Source organism: Dipteris shenzhenensis, chromosome 26 (genome assembly GCF_047967505.1).
Source record: "Dipteris shenzhenensis isolate YYH24624 ecotype China chromosome 26, Dip_SZ_1.0, whole genome shotgun sequence".
NCBI lineage: Eukaryota > Viridiplantae > Streptophyta > Polypodiopsida > Gleicheniales > Dipteridaceae > Dipteris > Dipteris shenzhenensis.
In genome coordinates, this window is record NC_141621.1 from 5,620,090 (window position 1) to 5,642,710 (window position 22,621).

Sequence of the window (22,621 nt, forward strand, 5' to 3'; positions counted from 1 at the left end):
GAGATATTCTCTCCAGTTGTGAAGATGACCACACTTAGATGCATGCTTGGACTAGTGGCATTAGAGGATATGGAGCTTATGCAGATGGATGTCAAGACATCTTTCTTGCATGGGGATTTGCATGAGGAAATTTACATGGTGCAGCCAGAAGGCTTTGAAGAAAAGGGCAAAGAGCATTTAGTTTGCAAGCTGAAGCAGAGTCTCTATGGTCTTAAGCAAGTGCCTAGAGAATGGTATCAAAAGTTTGATGCTTTCATTTGGTCCCAAGGTTTTAGAAGGAGTGAAATTGATCACTGCCTCTACACTAAAAGGGCTAAGGATAATAGCCTGATAATCCTGGCACTATATGTGGATGATATGCTATTGGCTAGCAAGAATACTTATGAGCTAGATGCATTAAAGGCAAAGTTGCATGAGGCCTTTGATATGAAGGATTTGGGACTTGCAGGTCATATTCTTGGTATGCGCATCACGCATGATCGGAGTAGGAAACTCCTTTGGCTTTCACAAAAAGAGTATGTTACAAAAGTATTGCAGCATTTCAATATGGAGGGGGGGAAGGTATTGAGTACTCCATTGCCTCCATATGTGAAACGGAGTCATACAGATAGTCCCAAATCAGATGAGGAAAGGGCCATGATGGCCAAGGTTCCTTATGCATCAGCGGTTGGGAGTCTTATGTATGCTATGATAGCTACTAGACCAGACATTGCATTTGCAGTGGGAGTTGTTAGCCGGTATATGGATAATCTAGGAAAGAGGCATTGGGAGGCAGTTAAGTGCATCATGAGGTACATGAAGGATACCAAGGAGATGTGCATCTACTTTGGTAGAGGAGATATGTGTGTACTTGGGTACACAGATTCAGACTATGCAGGGCATGTGGATAGTAGGAGATCCACTTCTGGTTATGTGTTCACCTTTGCAGGTGGTGCAGTGTCGTGGATGTCTCGTGCACAGAAGTGCATTACTTTGTCTACCACAAAGGCTGAGTATGTTGCAGCCACAAAGGGTTGTAAGGAGGCTATATGGCTTGATCGGCTAGTGGGAGATTTGGGGATTCATACAGGTGTACTGACATTGCATAGTGATTCCATGAGTGCTATTCAGCTAGCACGGAATCCGGTCTTTCATGCAAAGACCAAACACATTGAGGTCAGGTACCATTTCATCAGGGAGGTACTTGAGAACAAGCGCATAGAGCTTGTCAAGGTTCATATAGATGATGATAACCCTGCAGATATGCTGACGAAGAGTCTACCTAGTCAGCAATTTGAGTATTGTTGTGTATTGATGGGCATTGGATAGTATGCTCACTAGTTGTTCTCCCTTAAAGGCACATTGTCCTTTAAGTGAGAGATTATGGGGGTTAAAGGTCACTGTGCCTTTACCCCGGTTATGTACAATACTCAAACACATATATAAATGAATGAAAAAAGAAGATTAGGGTGGTTCTACACCCACCAAAACTTGTGTGGCTCTCTGTCTCTCTCTCTCTCCCTCTTCCGTTCTTGCTTCCATTGAGAGCACTCTCACAGTGCAACTACTATCATAAGTTTGGACACTATGAAAGAGATTGCCGTAGGAAACAGTATGACTAAGGCAGTCAATCCAGTAGCAATCAAGGGAATTTTTGAGGAAGAGGAAATCATCGTGGTGGACATTCAAGTCACATTCATAATGCAAATGAAGCTTATAATATGTTTCTTGCAAGCAAAGATATGTAGAAGACAGAAACAATCTATTTTGACATTGATTGCAATTCGAAAGGGGAATGCAGTTACAAGTCGATGAAGCAGATCAAGATCCTTGGTACATCGATAGCAGCACATCATCTCATCTGACAAAATGTCACGAATGGTTCATCAATATGAAACCATTAGAAGGACAAAAGAATGTTATTTACACGGTTGATAACTCTTCGGATCTAGTTCAAGGAAAGGCATTGTCCCTATGAACAATTTCATTGGTACGAAACGATTGGTGAAAGATATACTCTATGTTCCGAAGCTCAGCAAGAACCTCTTATCAGTTGGTCAAATGATAGAACACAACTATCGAGTCATATTCAATGGACATGAATGCACTATCAGAGACAAATCTAGAGGATATCAACTAGTAGGAAAAGCGGTTAAGGAACGACGCTTGTTCAGAATGCTAGCTACAGTACTAGATTTGCATGCCATGTCAACTCAACCGCAATAGATGCCACTTTCTGCAAAATGGCACAAGGGATAGGGACATGTCAATTTCAAAAGCTTGATAGAGCTCAGAAATCAAAATATGGCAATTGGTATTCCTAAGCTTTAGTTTCTCAAAAAAGTTTGCAAAGCATGCTACTTTGGTAAACAAAAGCGAACCAATTTCAGCAAAATTACCTCTCGAGCACGAGGTATTCTTGATTTGATACACATATATGCATGGGGTTATGCTCAGACCCACAGCATCAATGGTTCACTTTATTACTTGACTTTCATCGTCAATGACTACAACAGATATTGTTGGGCCTACTTTCTAAAAGAGAAATCTGAAGTCTTTTCTAGATTTCAAGAATTCAAAGCAATGGTAGAAAATCAAACAGGCGAAAAGACCAAAGTCATGAGATTAGATAGAGGAGGTGAATACATGTCTTTAGCATTCATGAAAATTTGAAGAAGTAATGGCATTCGAAGACAATTCACATGTGTAGATACTCCTCAACAAAATACAAGAGCTGAAAGGAAGAACGATACTTTTGCAGACAGTGCTAGAGCAATGCTCAATGAGAAGCATCTTTCGAATCAGTATTGGGTAGAAGCAATAGCCACTGCAAACTACTTGCTTAGTCAGCTTTTGATCGAATTGATTTAGGGTATGACACCTCAGGAAGCATTCACTGGACACCGTTAATGCATCATGGTTGGCTACAGTGCAGAAAATAAAGCATACAAGTTGTATGATCCATCAATCGAAAGGTCATGATCTAAGATATGTAATCTTTGATGAGGAATCAGAATGGAGAACCTCAAATACACAGGAGATAGATGCACCAATTACACAATCATCTACATAAAAATTTGATGAAGAAGAGTAAGAATTTCTAGAAGCACCCCGAGAAGAGTCACAACTCAGACAGTCTACTAGGGAAAGCAAACTACCAGCCAAATTAAGATATGATCAGAAAGGAAAAGTAATTCACATTGAAACCACCAATTATGCTCTTATGACTATCATCACGGCTACAAAAGAGCTAGTATACTTCAAAGATGCAATTGAGAAGCCAAAATGGCAAACTGCTACTATGAATGAAGAAATGGAAGCTTTGTACAAGACTAATACTTGGGATTTATGCAACCTTCACCAGGAAAGAAGACCACAGCAAACAAATGGGTATACAAAGTGAAGTACAATCTAGATGGAAGCATTGAAAGATACAAAGTTAGACTAGTTGCAAAAGGATTTGCACAGCAATATGGTTAGGACTATGATGAGACTTATGCTCTAGTAGCAAAGATGGATTCGATACCGTTCTTGATATCACTAGTGACACTCAGTAGATGGAATGTGTACTAGCTCGATGTCAAGAATGCTTTTCTCAATGGTTACCTAGACGATGCAACAACAGGAAGGTTATGTTGAACCAGAAAAGAGAATCAGGTTTTCCATCTCAAGAAATTCCCAAGACCTTGAACTTCTCCCAAAAACATGATTGTGGATCTTTTGCCTTGAGATTTGAACACACAAAAAGCTTAGCAGTGCTAAAAACTACCTTTTACTAACTTTTAACACCTAAAACAACACAAAAAGCAACTAGAGAACACTCAAAATCAATTTCTCTCTCTTTCTCAATCACTTTTTTACTTTATTCTTTCCTATACTCCAAAAGCTAGTCACCTTTCACTAAGCTACTAAGTGGTGGTGGGAAATGGAAAAATAACAGGAGAAGAACATGAAAGCAAAAGCATACCTTAAACTCCCCAAAAGCAGTGCAAAAATGTGTAGTATGGTGGTGACTCACGTGTCATGGGGATCTTGAAGGAATGCCGATGGAGCCTCCTACTCCAAGCTACTCCTTATGGAGAGTATGCAAGCATGAACAATCGCACTCAAATATCTCCCAGAGTTGTTGCAAGTGTGAACCCTCAAGAGAAGGGGGACAAGAGAGGGGAGAAGGGAGAGAAAGAGGGAGAGGTGATGCAAAGTAAGAGGCAAAAGAAGGGGAAGTGGGATAAGAGGCATTCACAAAAGGCAAGAGCAAGAATAACATCTCACTACTCTTGAAGAGAAGAGAGAGCTTCTATTTCTCAAACTTGCAATCATAGCTGAAGACTAAAGTCAAGCATTTGGCCTTTTATACATGCCACCTTTTGAAGGGATGGCCAACCCTATTCTCTTCATACCACTCTCTTGCCATGTTATTTATGTAATCATCTTGGGCCCATTTGGCTCCAAGGCACAATCCTAGCTCTATGGACTTGGCATCATCCATCAAATGACATTAGCAACAATTGACGGTGGCATATTGTTAACCAAATTGGTTAATGAGATAAATGATACTTTTTCATCCCATTAGAGGGCTACCTTAGCACTAGGATCGTAGATGACTCTCAAATTTGTCTCTTGTGATCTCAAGATTGGTGAGTTTTTGTCTTTTGATGAGTACTAGTTTTGAGATTCTTAGTTTCTTAATTTAGCACTTCGCAAAGGGCCCTAGCGGGCCCTTTACTTCAACCCATAGTGGCTTATATGAGTTATTTTTTTAATTATACTTTGTCTCATACACCCTTTGAGCCCTAAAGATGTGTATCCATCTCTCTCTCTCTCTCTCTCTCTCTCTCTCTCTCTCTCTCTCTCTCTCTCTCTCTCTCTCTCTCTATTTATATATATGTATGTATGTATGTATGTATGTATGTATGCATGCATGCCTGCTACCTGTCTGTCTGCCTGTCTGTCTGTCTGCCTATCTGCCTCTCTCTGTCTCTCTCTCTTTTTGATCAGCCCTAATCTTGCATTCTATTTAAGCCACCTGCCACCCACCCAAACCCTCAAAAAATCACAAGTCAAATCAAGGACCAAGCACAGGTAATCTTCGGTCCTCTTGCTCCATCATCTCCTTAGTGTGGGCTTACTAGTAGGCTTAGTAGTTTGGTGTCTTCATCTCTATCTTTGTGACCTCTGTCTATGTGCATATACTTTCCCTTCTTGATTTGGTCTTCTTCCTTGTGATGGTGATAAGGATCCACTCCTTTTCCTTCCCCAAATTTTCTAAAGGTGGGGTAAATCAACTCTCTTGGTCACTCCCTTCTTGCTCTCTTGTTGGGTGTCGACTCATTGGCTTAGTCACTTCCCTCACTCGTCGACTCGTCGGCTTAGTCACTTCCCTCAATCAAGGATTCATCTTGAGCTCTTTAGCTTAGTATAGCACTCAATAAGGGTCCTGGTGTGCCCTTTGCTTCATCCCCTCAAGGCTTGTATGAGTAACTTTTGATGCCTCCCCGAACATGTTAATCTCTCTCTCTCTCTCTCTCCCCCCCCCCCCAGTGTACTTTGCATTGTTCATTCCCCTTTGCCCCCATGCTACTCATCTGCTCCTGATGATATGCATTGCTCAATGAGGGAGATACTACCTTGACCATCTATAAAAGATAATTGCTCTGCATACCTAGACAAATAAAGGGCCACATAACAAATTGATGAACTAGACATAGCACCATCATGCATTTCGCATTAATATTTTGCAATCCTATTAGGAAAGGCAAAGTTTGTTGCATTGAAGAAGCTATTGGATTGTAAGCAAGTAAATGTTGATTAATGATGGAGCTTATAGATGCAAGAATAATACATCAACTCAAATACCAACAACAAAGAGAAGAGTGGATCAATGCACTCAAAGCAAATTGAGAGATTGTTCTTATGGCTATGAACAACGAGGAGATCTTGAATAGAATAAATTTATAAAAAGAATGCCACATATATATAGCAATGCATATATAGTGGTAATAAGGATAAGGACCTAAGCATTTTATATAGTGACAACATGATGTCATGACCCTAGCAGATAGTCAATAATAAAGTACAACAGAGATCCTTCTCAAAATAGCAATAAGAAGTACCTTTCAAATTATGAATTGTCTCAAGAACATAAAGTGAAAAATTATTGTTTCCAAATCATCACTAAATGACTCAACAGTCAGCATTAACCAAGGGAAAATGAAAGTTCCATACAATGTTGCGAAATATTCCTTGCCAATTCCTCTACTTTCCTTGTGAACTCCTCAAATTTCTTATTGCATTTACTTAAATGTTGAGTGAGAGCATGCACTGGACCTACACAATTTAAAGAGAAAGCGCAAATGGATACATGTAAGTTGGAAAATAAGCTCAAACTACAAAGAACACATACTCTTAATTAATCAACAGGGATCAAGTTAAAGTTCATTCACGAGGTATGAGGATAGCACATAAGAAGAGTAGCATGAGAACACAAAGAAGTGGTCCATGAAAGTATGTGATAAACAACTAGAAGAGATAATGGACCACATCCCTTCTTGGATCGTTAGGGACAATCACAAATGTGAAAAGAGATGTGGATAAATTGCATTCTTTTGATGCCACTTGTTGGGAAGAGGGAGAAGAATTCCTTAGATGCTGGACCTATGGACTTTGAACTTCTACTCGTACACTTCCATCAATGTAAAATAAGCATTGCATGTGCAAGGAGAAATGGACCATTATGTATGGAAAAGATGAACATGAAGTAGCTTTGCTGCATTTTTTTGTAATTTAGACAAACCAAAACGGAGTAAACATTCACATATCTTGCAAACGAGGTCGGTCATTTTTTAGAAGATTTCTCTAAATATGGAACAAATTGAAAACCAAAACTAAAACCTAAAAACTACAAGATGAGGCTCAAAAGCTAAGAGCCGGCATTGTAGTGCTCTCTAGTGGGCTGTGAGGATATCTTGGATTTGTGTTTGTCAAGCTATCTCACACTATGGTGAAGGATGTGGTCTCCTCAATCTCTGAATTTGATGGGCTATGGCAAAGGTCACTCTCCGTGTGGTGTGGTCTTTGCATCCCTTGCTTGGTAGTGCTTTTTTGGATCTCTCTGCTAATCCATACTACCCTCATATCAGCAAGCTCCTCCTCCTCCTACACCTCACTGTGTCTTGGAGCTGACTCATATGCATAAAAATTCTATGACATGCCTCTGTGCTCAGTTTGCTTGAATTACTTCAATTGAGAGGAATTGGAAGGCCATTGGCTAGGTGGTCAAGAGGGCTCACAAGATGTGTTCAATGGTCAACCAGAGATTTTCATCACACTAGGCTCACTTGGATTATTATGCTATGTGATCCAACTAGACTCCTTTGCTTGACATGAGTCTCATGGAAACTTGGATTTGGAGATGAAAAGGAGTCCTCTTAGAATTCCTTCGGTTCAAACAACATTAGTCATGCTGCTGGCAAGCTGCATGAATGTAAGGACCATGAACATTGGTGTACATAATTTCTTTTCCCATTCGAATAGCCCTTGACAAACAGGCTTTTAATACTCAATCATGCGGTTGATTAGCCTAAGAGTAAGATTTACCTACATTAAAATGGAATTTCTCATGATTATTTAGGGTCCTTCCTCTAAAGTGCTTCGACAGAGGCATTCATGAGCATTTGGCAAGGATCTTGGGGTGGGGATTTGGTTCGCCTAATCATTCGTTAATACTTAGAGCCTTGTGTCTTGCAATATCAATAGGGTTGGTAAAGGCCTTTGTCCGGTTAGTATCTTTGAAGGTGAATTGTCAATATCTTTGATCAAACTACCAGACCTTATCATCAAAGGATGAGCATGAGGATTTGGCTTATGAGTGTTGAGATATGGGTTCTCACCCTAAACTTGATAGCTAGATTTTTTCCATTAACTGATATGGTTTTTGAACATATGAATGATGTCCTTATCAAGGTTAATTTAGGCCTCTGAACTATTGGACAACAAGCAATTTCCCAACTAGTGGATTTGGGGGCCAAAGTTTGGTCATCGAAGCTAGGATGCCAAAGTTGGCCATCAAATTTACCCATCGAATTTGGCCACTAGAGTTGGCCAGGAAATGTGGCTATCAAATTTGTCTTTGAACGCCTTACTTTATGCATGCACTAGAGGCCTATTTGAAGCTTCTTTGGAGTTTGCCTTCACATTGGTTTGGGGGTTTGTCTGCAACTTGCACTTGTTCCCTCTTTTGCATTTTTGTGCCAACACTATATTTATCACACCAGGCATGGTAGACTACCCTATAAGGATGGATTGAAGTGAAAGGGGACAACGTGAGGCTGCCACCATAGAAATACATATTCTAGGGAGAGGCCATGGGGAAGTACTTTCAAGAAGTGAAGGCCTTGTGAAGGTGCTCAATAGCAAGGGGCTTTAATTTGTAGAAGATGTCAACCCTTGGCTTCTTCTTAATGTCATAGTCTAGGCTATCCCAAATTCCAAACCAAAATAAAATGGAGGTCTCAAGGTCACAAATGACTTGATCTATTGGGAACCCCACGACCATGATGAGAAAGGAAATGCTAGCAAGAGGGGATCCTCTGAGCAATCTTAACAATCGGCTCTTAGGCTAGGAGCCCGATTTCGAGTGGATCCGGTGGGTTATGCATTTCCCATTCATGGAGGATAGCAGGAAGCAACATGCCAGCTTTTTAGGAGACTTGACAAATTCTAAGCCCACCACTGATCATTTAAGAAGACCAAGGGTGGAGATTAAGGCCAGTTACACATTTTGCCCAACATAAGGAAGGGATGTGGGGCTACATGGCATCCACTTGGTGAGGCACCTTTGTAGGTGCAAAAGGGGAGTGCCCATCATCATTGTTAGCCACCAAGCCCGCCCAAAGCTCGCCCAAGCATTGATGTTGGGACTAGAACCTATGTAGCCCAATCAGAAAACCTTTAGCGTAGGATTAAATCACATTCTTATAATAATTGTGGGACACTTTATTGATACTTTGTCCATTTGGTGTGTAACCTCACCCCCCCATGCCTTTTCTCTCTTGGACTAGTGGCGCTGGGTGATGTGTAGCCACCTTAACACTAGTTTGGTAGAACATAAAAATGTCCTAGTGTCCTATCAATTTAGCCACTTCCTAGAATTATTCAGAATAGATAATGTATTTTGAGGTTTTTATTATTTTCCATACTAGCTTATATGCTGAAAAAAACTTGGAATTATAATGGATTGGAACTTGCACCTATTACTTTGAGTTCTACCTAAACTTTTAAGGTCAACTTAACACCGACATTTCAAGCTCTTTTCTCAGGTTTTAGATAGAATGGCCATACTTCTTACTAGAATGGGTTTTCTTAGAGTCTTTAGTTCCTAGAGTCTAAGAATAACTATAACACACATGTTTATATTTCCTTGGAGCTAGATAATCATATTCATTATGATCTATGATCTTAAATGTAATTTTAGTGAGTGCTGATGGTGGCGAGGTAAAAATTGACCTTTTATAAATTCTTTGACATGTCTAACAGGTTCCAAACTTAACCATACTTTATATATGTCTTCAATATGATATTATGGAGTAGTGTGAGTTTTTTGGGGACCTAATGTCATGTAGAATACTAAATTCGAATCATATATGGATTGTTCCTTTTGGTGTAATTCACACTAAATTCAAGATACAAGGGTTAAAGGATATCATAAGAACCTTCATACGTTTAAATTATACTTATAGAGTGCCTCTAATCATGAATAAGTAATACCAATTTAAAAAAGTTATATGCAGAACACTTATATACGTGATAATTCAAAACTATAAAAGCGAGATTTAATGCAAAACCTGTTTTCGTAGTTGATATTAGGAGCACTTGATCTCTTTTAGTTTTGGCCTTTATTGTGATGTGGTGACTTTTCCTTATGATATAATATTGTTATAGCTAAGATATGATGCTTTGTCGTTATTATGTGTAGTATATAAAGATGCTTATTTATGAAATGCAACTTATAATGCAACTTGCTAGGTTAACCACTCTTGTTAATTGATAAATTAATCTTGCCAAAATGATTTTTAAACAAAGTTTTGTCACTCTTAGGTGTTTTATATAATTATAAAAACTTTGTAAAAAATGCTAGCTCCTTGAAATCAATTTTATTTTTAGGCATGCTAGATAAAGTTTCAAATCTGAGTGCTCTCTAGGTGAAAGACTATGTTACCGTACATTTGTGAGCATTTTGTAATCACATGTAATAGTTTTTTGTGCTCTTTATATTTTTTCATAATAGTCCTATGAGTCTACCTTAAGTTCAAGAGAGGAAACCACCAAAAAATACATCTACAGGTTGTGATTTTTTTGCCAAAACCTCAAAAGGACACTTTTATGTTCTGTTGTGCTACCAAACTAGTGTTAAGGTTGTTTACACACTCAGAGACGATGGAGTGGCATCTCACTACATAGGCATCGCCCATGACCAAGCCTTCCAATCTAATATGGCTTTCATGTCCTTCCCCCTCTAAGACCTTCTATGGGCAACCAAGCTTGGATGTGCACCCTTCAAATCTACTAATTACTTGTGTTCTCAGGGTCTTGTAGATCATTGGTGGTTTTGTTTAATTACAAAACCATCGTGGGGCAGTAGCCATTAGAACCCACGATGGGCAGCTGGTGTGTAATGGGGTGTGTCACGGGACTATTTTTGGGTGCCTGAGATGCTACTCATACTCAGGTTGCTGTGCAGTTGCGTGGGCCACATGTGGATGAGGTCCTCGGCCTTCACTTCCCTTTCCTTGAATTTCATTCTTGCAGCGTTGTTGCCACACATTCTATGTTACTAGAGAAAAGGCCAACATGGGAATTCATAGTCAACAGTTCAGGCTTTAATACAAATTTCACTGAGAGTGTCTAGAAGCGATGCTGCCCTCCGTTCCTGGGTGGTTGTAAATACTCATCGTGAGCTTGTCTTTGAGTTTCACTGTGTTGTTCATAAACCTACCTCTTGCTTTTTTCAATGATTTTAGCATGTACAGACTTGCCCATGCCTGGACAATGTACAGATGGGCATTTTGCCACACAAAAAAAACCATTTTAAGTAATTTCATGAATGGAAGCTTTCTATGTGAATATTCTATGACACAAGCATGGCTCTCGAGTATTTGGTTTCAATAATTTTTTGCTTGCTTCTAACAAATAACCCTTACATATTTGGATGAGAGGACATGCCCTCAACTTATAACAAAGTCACAGCTCACCCTTCTTTAAGTTGAATCACTCTTTGTTGCTTCTTGCAAAAAAAACTTTCATATGGTGCTATAAATAAATGGGTGTGCGTTGTCTTCAAAGTCGAGTTTGTTCTTTATAAAGTTTTTCCCGTCTTCAAAGCGTGGGTGAACAAGGCATTGCCAAGGTTCATTCCAGGAGTTCTATTTTCCCTTGCATTTCAAAATGAGTGAATCCATTGATTTGGACCCTTACAACGTATCATGGAATGAAATATTCAACAAGGAAAATCCAAATAACATCGACATGATTCTATCCTTGATTGCCCTCTGTCCTGCATATAGTTACCAGATGTTTGTTGATGTAATTGAAACCAGTAAGGGCATACAATATTTGGGCGAGTAATGAAGAGGCACAATTTATGGAAATCTTGTTGCAGTATCTGCATTTACCAACACCCACAATTGCCAAGCTTTACAAAGGCACACGAGAAAATATCAAGCACGGCACAGCAGCAATTTGCAACAAGGTTAAAAAATCAGATCAACTGTCTATCGGCAAGGAATTGTGGCCACAAGCGGCCATGCCTTGAATCAGGGAGATGAACATAATCCTTGAGGAAGCAATGACCTAGCAGTACCGGCATGGGAGTTGATGTAGTCAACCACTTGAAGCGAAAGCGTTGCATATCCGAACTGCTAAAAACATACCAAACTAAAATCGCTGACACTCCAACATACACTTGCATGTCCTGTGGTTGCCTCACATTCAAAGCAAAGCTGAAAAAGAACAACATCCAGGACCACCCGCTCCTCACAGATGCCGATATGGAAGCAGAGACAATAGGAACCACAAACTGGGTTTGTTCACTTTGCCATGCCCAGCTTTGTGCAAACAAACAACGGAGGTTCTCCAAATCAAACATGCAAATGTCCAGAACCCGAGAGCACACATCTGCCCCAAGATCGAAGAGCATCTAATCTCTATAAGAATGCCCTTCACACAGATCAGGCAATTGACCTACGAAGGGAAACTTGGCCTCCATGGCAGCGTAATCAACGTTTTTGCAAACTTAGACAGAGCACAACATGTACTAAGATTTATCAATGACAGCGCAACTATTATGGTAGCTATCAAAAGGCAAATGCAATACAATCACAACTACATAAGTGGTCTGGTCCAGCCAACATTAACAATGCGTGCCCTTTTGGAAATGCTAGAAACACCTTTGTATGTCAAGAACAACATCGCAATAAACCACATATGGCTCCAACACATTCACGGAATTCTTGGAGATGAGCATGACATGCAACAAGCAAATACAACATTAGAACAGCATGAGATAACAGATGCTCTTAACAGAGACACATTGGTCCATGGCTTGTATACAAGCCAATAGGTTGTTGACTTCGAAAAAAACCTGATAACCGTAGCACCGTCAGAAGGTTTTTCGCCACTTGGTCTCTTCAAAGATGAATAGTGCAAAGAGTTGGCATTTCCAACCTTGTTCTTCAGTTATGGCCATGAGTACAAACTTGCAGCCTGAGTCAGTTACCAAGACATAGTAAAATGGGAATTGCAAAATAAAGATCGACGGTTCGCATGGTCTATAGAGAATCTATTCTTCAAAACAATGAAAATTTTAGTGCAGTAGGTGTTGTCTTCAACTTGGGTGCGCATGAGGAAAGGACAACTGCAAGGGGCAACTCTTACAGCAAGGACAATAGCTTCAGACACCAACATCAAACAACTTCTACAATCAAAAATAGGTTTTCGGGACTTCATCTGTCTCTGGACATCAGTAGACTACAAACGACGACTGAAGCGCAATGCATTTGCAATGCTACGACAACTGGGCCCGCCAACATTCTTCATCACGTTATCCGCAGTAGAGAAAAGATGGGAGCCACTGATTACATGCCTCTGCAAACTAAGAGGAGCTACAGATGCCAAAAATGCACGTCTCGACCAGCAAACTTTGCAAGAGCTCATCAAATCAGACCCTGTGACAACAGCACAATATTATGTGCACAAATTCAAAGCCTTGAAAACAATGTTGCGGCAAGACAACAATATTCTGGGCACTGTAGAGGACTTCTTCTTTGCCACTAAATTCCAAAATAGAGGCAGTCAGCATGACCATGGCTTGATATGGATAAAAGATGCGCCAGCATTCAATGCTTCCAACAATGCTAGCATCATAAAATTTATAGACAACCACATCACAACTGATAGTGCAAGAATCAAACACAGCAACCAAGACTCGCAAACCCACAAACACAAGCACACATGCAAAAAAAAGAACAACCAGTGCCGCTTTGGGTTTCCTAAGCTACCTATGGAAAACACAAAATGTTACCCTAGCTACCAAATGGGGCCGACATGACGATCCACCAAGGAAACTACAAAAAAAATAATAAAGCAATACGAGAAGGAGATCTGATAGCATGCACATTCTAGGATTTCCTAGGCAGCATCTACTTGACTGAAGACTAATATGAGCTTGCTTTGCGAACCAGCATATCGCAACCAAAACTTTTTATGAAAAGATACCCAATGTACATCAATACAAACAACTTTAATGTTGCTCTTACAGATTTGTGGGGAGCAAATAAAGACATCCAATTCATTTGAAATCCTCACGGGCTGGCCTCTTACTACACATCGTACATAGTTAAAATTGATATAGAGGCCAACAACACCGTGAAGGATGCAATCGTTCAAAGCTTCCAACAAAGCGCGAAAGTAGATGAATGTGTTAGAAAAGTGGGCAATGCAATACTCAACATGCAACACATCAGTGTGCAACAAGATGTGTACCTATGCCTTCTGTTGCCCCTCACAAGCGTGATAAGAGAATTTTTCTACATCAATATAAGCATGCCAGAGCAAAGAACATTGCCAATAAAATGCTGAGCGCAACTAGAGGCACTCCATCTAGAAAGCACTGACATTTTCTTTGATGACATCATCACAAAGTATGAAGCACGAGAACAACGCTTACAAAACCACTGCTTGGCATCTTACGCATCCAAATATACAATAAAGTCTGGGCAAACCAAAAAAAGAAAATGGGTAATAAGTTTTAATAACTACAACAAGCAGAAAGACCCAGACGATCACTACAGAGAGCTTTGCTTGTTGTACTTGCCATTTCATTTCAAAGGGCATGTTCTCACCGAGCAGTTCGGAAATTGGAAAGACATGTACAAACATTTCCAAGTACCTGTTAATGAGCAAAAGGCAATCTTCACCAAGAACATTTTGTATCGCTCAACATCATGCAGTACCAACAACACGTCCTATTCTACAATGAGCAACAATCGAACAACAACGTCCATAGAAAAGTACGAGCGAATGAAAATAACCAGGAAGTGAACGCAAACAAAAAAACCGATATTCCACGGACTAAAGAAATACATCTATTCGATGAGAACTATTATTCTTCTCTTAGAGAACTAAACGCACAACAACGACTCATTTTTGACAACGTAATGCTAAAAAAAAGAATGGAACCAACCAAACAAATTTTCTTATTCTTGTATGGGAATGCAGGGGTAGGGAGAACATTTGTTGCAACACTAGTAGCGGAGGCCCTTCGACATTACGACACACACAAAAGCACAACGAACGTCAATCTCCCGAATATATTGTTGCTGGCATACACTGGAAAGGCAGCAAGAACTATTGGAGGAAGCACATTGCATGTGGCTTTGCACCTACCTTTACTGACAAGCTCATACATTGGGCTTTGGGTAGAAAAACAATAGATCCTCGCCAAACAATACCAGGATGTGTGCATGATTCTAATTGATGAAATGTCATTGGTGGGCATCAACACTTTCCTTGTAGCAGCAGACATACGGAGGCGAAAAATCAAAGAAAACCACCAAGAGCCATTTGGCGGAGTCGATGTTATATATGTGGCGACCTTTGCCAGGTAAGCCTAGTTAAGGACTCATGGATTTTCACTACACAATCCACCACAACTTCAATGCTTGGATCTTTATGGAGATCACAAATACAATACTTCGAATCGATGGAACCAATGCGCCAATCGAATAGATGCTTCTTGGATATCCTCAATAGAATACGAATAGGTGAAGAAATGGATATGGATATCAATGAACTAAATCTAAAGCACCTTAAGGACATACCAAATAAAAACGATACACCACATTTATTTTTTACAAATGCGGCGAAAGAACATCGCCATCTTTAATAGCATGCCCGGAGAACCACATGTTCTTACAGCAAAAGACACCAAACAAAAAACATGCAACAAAACATTACAAGCACCAAAAGATCTGCGAAAAACTTCTAGCCTGCATGCACAATTACAACTCAAAATAGATATGATTGTCGAAGTGTGCTCGAGAAATCTTGACATCAACGATGGCATAGTGAATGGTGCTAATGGGATATTCAAAGGGTGAGAAATAACAAGAAAACCATTTGTTGTGTGGGTGCAATTCAATGACCATAACATTGGGCTGAAAACACGATACGAAAATGTGAGCTATATACTGACAGCACACCTAAAACATGGACACCAATTCTCCATATAATTCATGAATTCCAGGTGGGCAACAACCATTTAAACACAATTGCACAAACACAATTCCCGATCCAGGCTGCAGCTGGAAGCTACAGCTGGGAGGACAATACACCATTCGAAAGGTATCACCATGCAGTCCCTCGCATTTGATCCTTCGCGAATAAAAATGTATGGCCTCGTGTACATGGCTCTATCCGTAACCAAGAGAACCTTTACTTCCTCTCAAAACTAGAAAGGAAAAACATCAAAGTAGACCAGCAAGTGCTGCAAGAACTGTGAAGAGACCGAGAATAGAAAAACAATGGATATGCAAACAAATTGACTTCGGAGAAGAAACAAACAGCGAGATAACAATACAAAGTCTAAGCATGAGATCACCGAAGGGACACAAATTAGATTTGCTATCGTCAAGAAACATCCTTAATGCTTGCATGTTGTGCTTACAAGAGACACATAACAATGAAAAAAAACAAACTGAGCTACCCGAATTTCGCAGCATCTCGATGACTAAAGGACAAGGGATTACTACATACTACAAAATACAACACACATTATTGCAACACCAAGGCTTTTATAATGATGGTTGCAAAGGCCTACTTACACATTTCCAAACAAAAGAGAACTAGCATACAATTATTATAAACATATACAAAGTGCCAAAAACCAAAATGCAGACCATGACATCAATAATCAAAATTTTTTTGGACACGACACCCTCTGCAATAAAAATATATATTGCAAGAGACTTCAACATTGACTACAGTATTGAATTAAAAAAAAAGAGGAACTGCAAGATGTTATGACAACCTATGGCATGGAACAACTAATTACGACACCGACAATAATATACGGATAGACAATTGACCAAATATGGACCAACCATAACACACATCATACAAATCACGGTACAAACTACGTTTACTGGTCAGACCACTCTTTGCTTTACACAACGATAGCATCATGAGATACCAAAGTGACAAAAGGGAAAAACACAAAAAAGCAATACCCTATATGGGCAGGCCCAATGAAGATCCTTCATCTTGTTTTTTGAAGGCTTTTCAATGGAGCTGGCCTTCATTTGATAACAATCTAAACATGTGAACCTTATCCTAGAAGGCCAAAATTTTTATTTTGAGTTTCATTTGCAAACCCGTTTCACCCCTCTTCTCTCCGGTTTTCAATGTAGGGGGGGGAATCTTAAAAAGTAAAGGCTAGGACTTCGAGTGAAATTGAGTTTGGGAAATGGCTCTTGGCTTGTGGAGGCCTAACGTCTCCCCTTTCAACCTCAACCTCCTCAACTCCAAGCTTTCCCGCACGTCGCTTGCCTTTCGCCTCTCAAATCTGTCCCCTCCATCAGGTTGGCTTTCCTCCCCTTTTCCATCTCACAGCTTTTTCTGCTTCCCTCCCTTGCTCTAGGAACCTTTTGCTTCGGTTTTGTGCTTACCACAACAATTCCGAACTCTGCAGCACAGATAGAGATAATGAATTTTGTTTCCCCATGTATCCAAAGCTACAGCTGAAATTTTTCAGGGCTCGCTTTGATTTGAGCTGGCTATTTGAAATCATTTTTGCCGAATAAGGAGTTAAACAAGATACCATCTAGCGACGTCTCAGCATCGCTGCTTTTGCACGTTAAGTAACATGTAATCCGTATTAATGGTTCGCATTACTTGTCGTGAAACATTGGGGGAGCGATTTCCTTCACGTCTGTGACTTAGCTGGCCAATGACTATGTAGGATCTCGAATAACTCACACGTTGTGGAGTCCTCGAATAACTCACACGTTGGGGCTCCTGCAAGGGCGTTTATTTTGCTAGAGCGGCTCTTTCTAGCATTTGGCTATTTGCAACTTTTCCACAGGCGATCGTTAGCAGATTGGGTTCTGTGTAGAGTAAGAGTGCACGGGATTTCGAGTCTTGCTACTAGGGTCTGAATTCTCTTGGGTGGTTCTATTAAGATTTATGCATTCATTTCAAAAGGCAAGAATGTGCGAAGATGTGTGTGGTTCTCACTTGTGCTGTGACAAATCCTCCGAGTTCAAATCATGATAATGAGGACTGCATGCATTAAGAACTAAAAGCCTCGAGGCATTTCAATGCGAAGTAGTTTTTGTTATTGTTTTCTTTCATTCCCCTTGAATTCGATAACTTTCAATTTTGTTACGATTTTTTGGATTTGCCTATTACCGACGTCCTTCACATGTTGGGATCTTAGGAGTTTGATTTGCGACTCATATGATGCGTTACCCTTTTACTCCAATGGATATTCTGAAAATGGCACTGCTCCTTGTGAATGAGAATTTGAACATGGTCAAAGACCTATGCGACTAGTTGACTATGCATGTCGAGAAGATGCCTTAAATGATGTAATTGAGCTTCTCCTCAATAATTTATATAATTCGTAGGACAACTTTCTCAGCAGAATCCTTTCAGGCTTGTCATCTCATGATTAAGGAAATCAAAAGATAGAATAGGAAACGTAGTAATCGGATGATAATAGATTGAAGGAAGTAGCACGCAATTAAATTTAGCTCGAAACCTAAACAGAAAAAATAAAACCAAATGAAATCATGAGTATAAAATTCCAAAAAAAGACCACATTGTTGTTGTGGGAAGCGTGGATATTTTACTTCTCATATTAGGTTAAAAGACTCATATACTGGTAAACTTGGGTCTATATAGACGTATGGAAAAGATAAATATACTCATGGATTATTAACTCAACTCTCGTAAATAATGAATGCTTCCAACTCTAAGAGGAACAAGAGATGAGGTACGGCTCCCATAGAATCCAGCTCAAAGGGTGGAAGGAGTGGCCTTTGGTCTTTGTCTTGGTATTAATGGGAAGAGTTAGAAGGATACAAGGTGATAGAGTGAGAGATCCTAGAGTAATACTTCAAGCAAAATGTGGACCACACTCCGCATTGTCTATGCAATGATTACTTCTTGGTGAATCTTTAACAAGTATTGAAGAGCACCAAGTATTGATGAGTTAACTACTCAAGCCTTTGTAGTGCAAGATGAAGGTGCGGTTTCTCAAATGGTAACAACTGCAAGATATTCAACAATACGAATGCAAATAGTAAACGTTGATGCATGGGGCCTTCTTTGTTTAGCTTGCATGCTGCAACACGTAGTTTAGATTTTTGCACCACCAATAAGTGCCGCATAAGTGCAATCTTGGACTCTATGAACCCCACATTGATTCCATAATTTGCCAAATTAAATTTGTCATTAATAACCCCACTACGCTGATATGTCCATCGAACCACCTCTATGTTGGACTAGGGAGTAGTAGCCATGCATGTCTTTGCCTAGTACGGCTTGACTCAGCTCCCATTCATTTGTTCAAGAAATACCTTTCCTTGAGGGAGCTAGTTGCACCGTCCCATTATAGAGTATGAAATGCAGCCTGAGTTAAAAGATTAGAAGGCCAAAATGGCTGAATTACAGTAAGAGTTTGATATCTAGTTAAAATTTTGAAAGGAAAATATAATGTGGTAGCCTGTTCACACTTACCCTGAAGGGCAAGTGTGAACATGATCACCTTTACTTTGAAATTTCAAAAGTGGCTAGTGAAATTCGGAGGGCCGTTTGTTAAAATTTGGAAACTAAGTTAAATATGCACAGTTAGATGTCCAGATAGGACATAGTGATGTCCCATTGAGATAGAGTTTTGCAAACCCAAGTGCGACGGTGTTTATGAGAGACATCGAACAGTGCATCATAGAGTTAGACTTTGTGGAGGATGGAGGTGTTGGAGGAGCTCACTCAGATATGGAGCTTGTTGGGTTAGAATTCACTAGGGGGAGCATGAACACGGGGTCTACGTAAATGCATGGGAGAAGAGGAAACTTTAGGAGGTACCAACACCAGATTGAGTTTCCAGGGTATGTATCCTCAATATACTTCATTGGAGATTTTAGTAGATTGCTTTGGAGTGATTGTTTGTATAGGAATTCTCAATTGGCTAGAGCAAGGAGGGTGAAAGCCTTCCATACAATAGAAGGGGATTTCTTATTGTGGAGGCTTTCGATGCCTATTGCAAGATTACCCTTGAGATTAGTGACAAAGACTTCGACAAGTTGGAGTTGCTAATCCTTGGTGGTGATTATGAGGCTTCTCGAAGCAAACCCGATTGCGTGATGTTGAACAGACCAAATGATGATCCTGTCAAACGTTGCACATGCGGAAGCATAAAAAACGAGACATCAAGATAGAGAGAAAGAGTGTGACTCAAATTTGAGGCAAGAAGCTCTTGTTATAGGATGGAAACCGTGCAGAAACAATGTGCGAGTGTGTGTGGAATGGAACACCTCCAATTGGGAGGAAAGGCCCTATAAATAGGCTGCCAAGTAGCCGATCCATCGAGATCAGGTCTGTTGACCCCCCAGCCTGGGTCAAGTCGGCTGACCTGACGTTGGTCAGCTGATTGCCCCGTAGGTCAGCTTGGTGGCCTGGTTAGCTGGCCTCAAGCCCTAGATAAATAGCCCCAAATACAGCCCTAGAAATAGGCCCCAAATATAGAGACAATAATACTCCTTTCCAGGGGGGGCACACTCACATAAAAGCCCTCACTCATGAGATGCCCTACATTTCCAACAGGTCCTATCAAAGCCTTTATGGTGGAGACGTGGGATACCAATGGAGATCAATGCGGAGTAGCCACAAGGATCTCATGGTGAAGGGTATCATGCCCGTTTGGATCAGACCTAGGATCCGAGGTACCTTAAAGGGTTTTTTTTCTTGGGGGATGATTGGATGGATTTGTTGGTGCCTTTCATATTTTAAAAACTCTGGAGTGTTCATGACTTGGACAATCATTGTACCAGTGTTCTAGACTGCACCCGGGTTGTTTGTATAGGATGTGAAGCAATACCTGGAGATGTTGGAGGTGTGGGTTCATGGACCAATCCTCAACTTGTTCCCGAAAGCTTTTGCAAGGGAGCTGATGGAGCGGTCCTTCAATAGAGTGGTATTGGACCACAATGGTGTCATTGAGAGGGAATGTTTTTTAAATAAGGTCAATGCCCCACCTATTAGCCCCCAAATGAGGAGTGTAATGGGGCATCTGTAGGGGTGAGAAAGACTGCAAAATATGTGGCTGTATATCATAGAGACAACACGGTCCAAATGGTTGTCATGCGAGTTGTAGGAGCAAAAGTCTCATCATAGTCGAACCCCTTAGCTTGGCATATCCTTTTGCCACCAACCTGGCCTTGTATTTGTCCGAAGTGCCATTTGACTTATACTTGGCCTTAAAGATCCACTTGGTATCTATGACCTTCCTCTTCAATAGTCATGCAACAAGGTCCCAAGTCTAATTTCTCTGAATGGAATCAATTTTTGACTCCATGGCTGCCATCCATTCCACATGCTCAGCTGTGTCCTCAAACGTGTAAGGCTCCACATCATGTGATACCAAAGCTGTGTATTCAACATGTGCGTGGACTTGATCTTAGATGCATTGAGAACACCTCATACCATGATCACTGGATTTGGGAATGTCTATCACTTTGGATTCATGCATCGTCTAGATATACTATTTGGGCAAAGTCTTCTAGGGAGGTGGAATTGAAAGAACTTGAACATCATCATCTTGTGAGTCCCCCTCTATATGTGGAGAGAGTGGTGCTTGGACACCCTTGCCTTTGTCATTCGACTTCGGCTCTCAAATATCAAGATCTTTGCTCACCACAACCTTCTTCGTAACTGGATAATACAGCTTGTAATTTTGGTATCCTTGCTGTACCGGACGAAGATACATTCTCTTGACTTTGAGTCCAGCTTCTTTCTCTTTTGGTGGTTTGGGATATGAACATGGGGTTTAGAGCCAAAAACACGAAAATGCTCAACAAAAGGTTTTTTAATTGAATAATCTTTCTTCGGCATAACTCTATTAAGTGCTCTTGACTTGGTCTTGTTGGTGATGTGGACTGCAGTTTGAATGGTTTCAGCCCAGTACATCCTTGTCAGATTCTTTGCCTCTATCATGCTTCTTGCCATGTTCATAGTGACTTTATTCTTGTGCTCCGCCAGTCCTTTGTTGAGGAGTGAGTGCAATTGTGACCTGCTATCTGTCTCTTAATCCCCCTCTGCTTGCAGAATGCTAAGAAATACTTACCAACATATTATCCACCTCTGTTAGTACGAGGAGTCTTTAATCGCTGCCTGCTCAAGCTACACCTCTACTAGCCACTCTTTGAACTTCCCAAAGGCAATTTACTTCTCCTTTAGGAACTATACCCCCATTTTCTGGCTATAGTTGTCTGTAAATGTAAGAAAATATCGACAGCCACCAAAAGGTCTTGTGGACATGTGTCCACAAAGTCTGTGTTGAACCAGCTGTAAGACAGGGAGCTTTGACCCCCGAAGAGAGAGAGAGAGTGCTTTTAGGTGCACTTTCAAGACCTGCAGACAAAGAACTGGCTTTTCGACACCCTAGTGAGGCCGATTACCATGTATACAGTAGCCTTCTGGGGGAGTGATCTCGCGGCGACAGAGTGGAGGAGATTTGAGTCGCTATAGGTGATTATAGGATCTAGGATGATTCGGAGTAAGCCCTCCCCCATCAGATCGTACAGGCAGAGTTCGCCATGACACCTTTGCAAGTTGATGCCATCTTCCAGACAATGACATTCCTCCGCAAAGTTTGGACCTTACCCCATTGGAGACTACTGAGGCTGGCATTAGAGTCATCGAGACGACTATGAGAGAGAGGGGTTGATGGTATGTCCACATGGTTTGTCAGTCACGGTATTCAGATGGACTCGCTTCCCCCCTTTTAGTCCAGCATGGATGCACCGCCCGAGCTGATCCCATGAGATGAGATTAACCATATCATATGGCTAGATCTCCTCCAGCTCCA

General features: G+C 40.6%; 1 protein-coding gene across 5 annotated transcripts in view; it reads left to right on the plus strand.

The window, feature by feature from the left end:
- Positions 1–16,920: 16,920 nt before the first annotated feature.
- PIP (proline iminopeptidase) overlaps positions 16,921–22,621 on the plus strand; it is a 113,825-nt gene continuing 108,124 nt past the window's right edge. For all 5 annotated transcript variants that reach the window (XM_087397462.1, XM_087397461.1, XM_087397460.1 and 2 more), the window contains exon 1: positions 16,921–17,111. In XM_087397462.1, the coding sequence (XP_087253588.1) occupies positions 16,997–17,111 (115 nt within the window). In that variant the 5' untranslated portion in view covers positions 16,921–16,996. The remainder of the gene's footprint in view (positions 17,112–22,621) is intronic.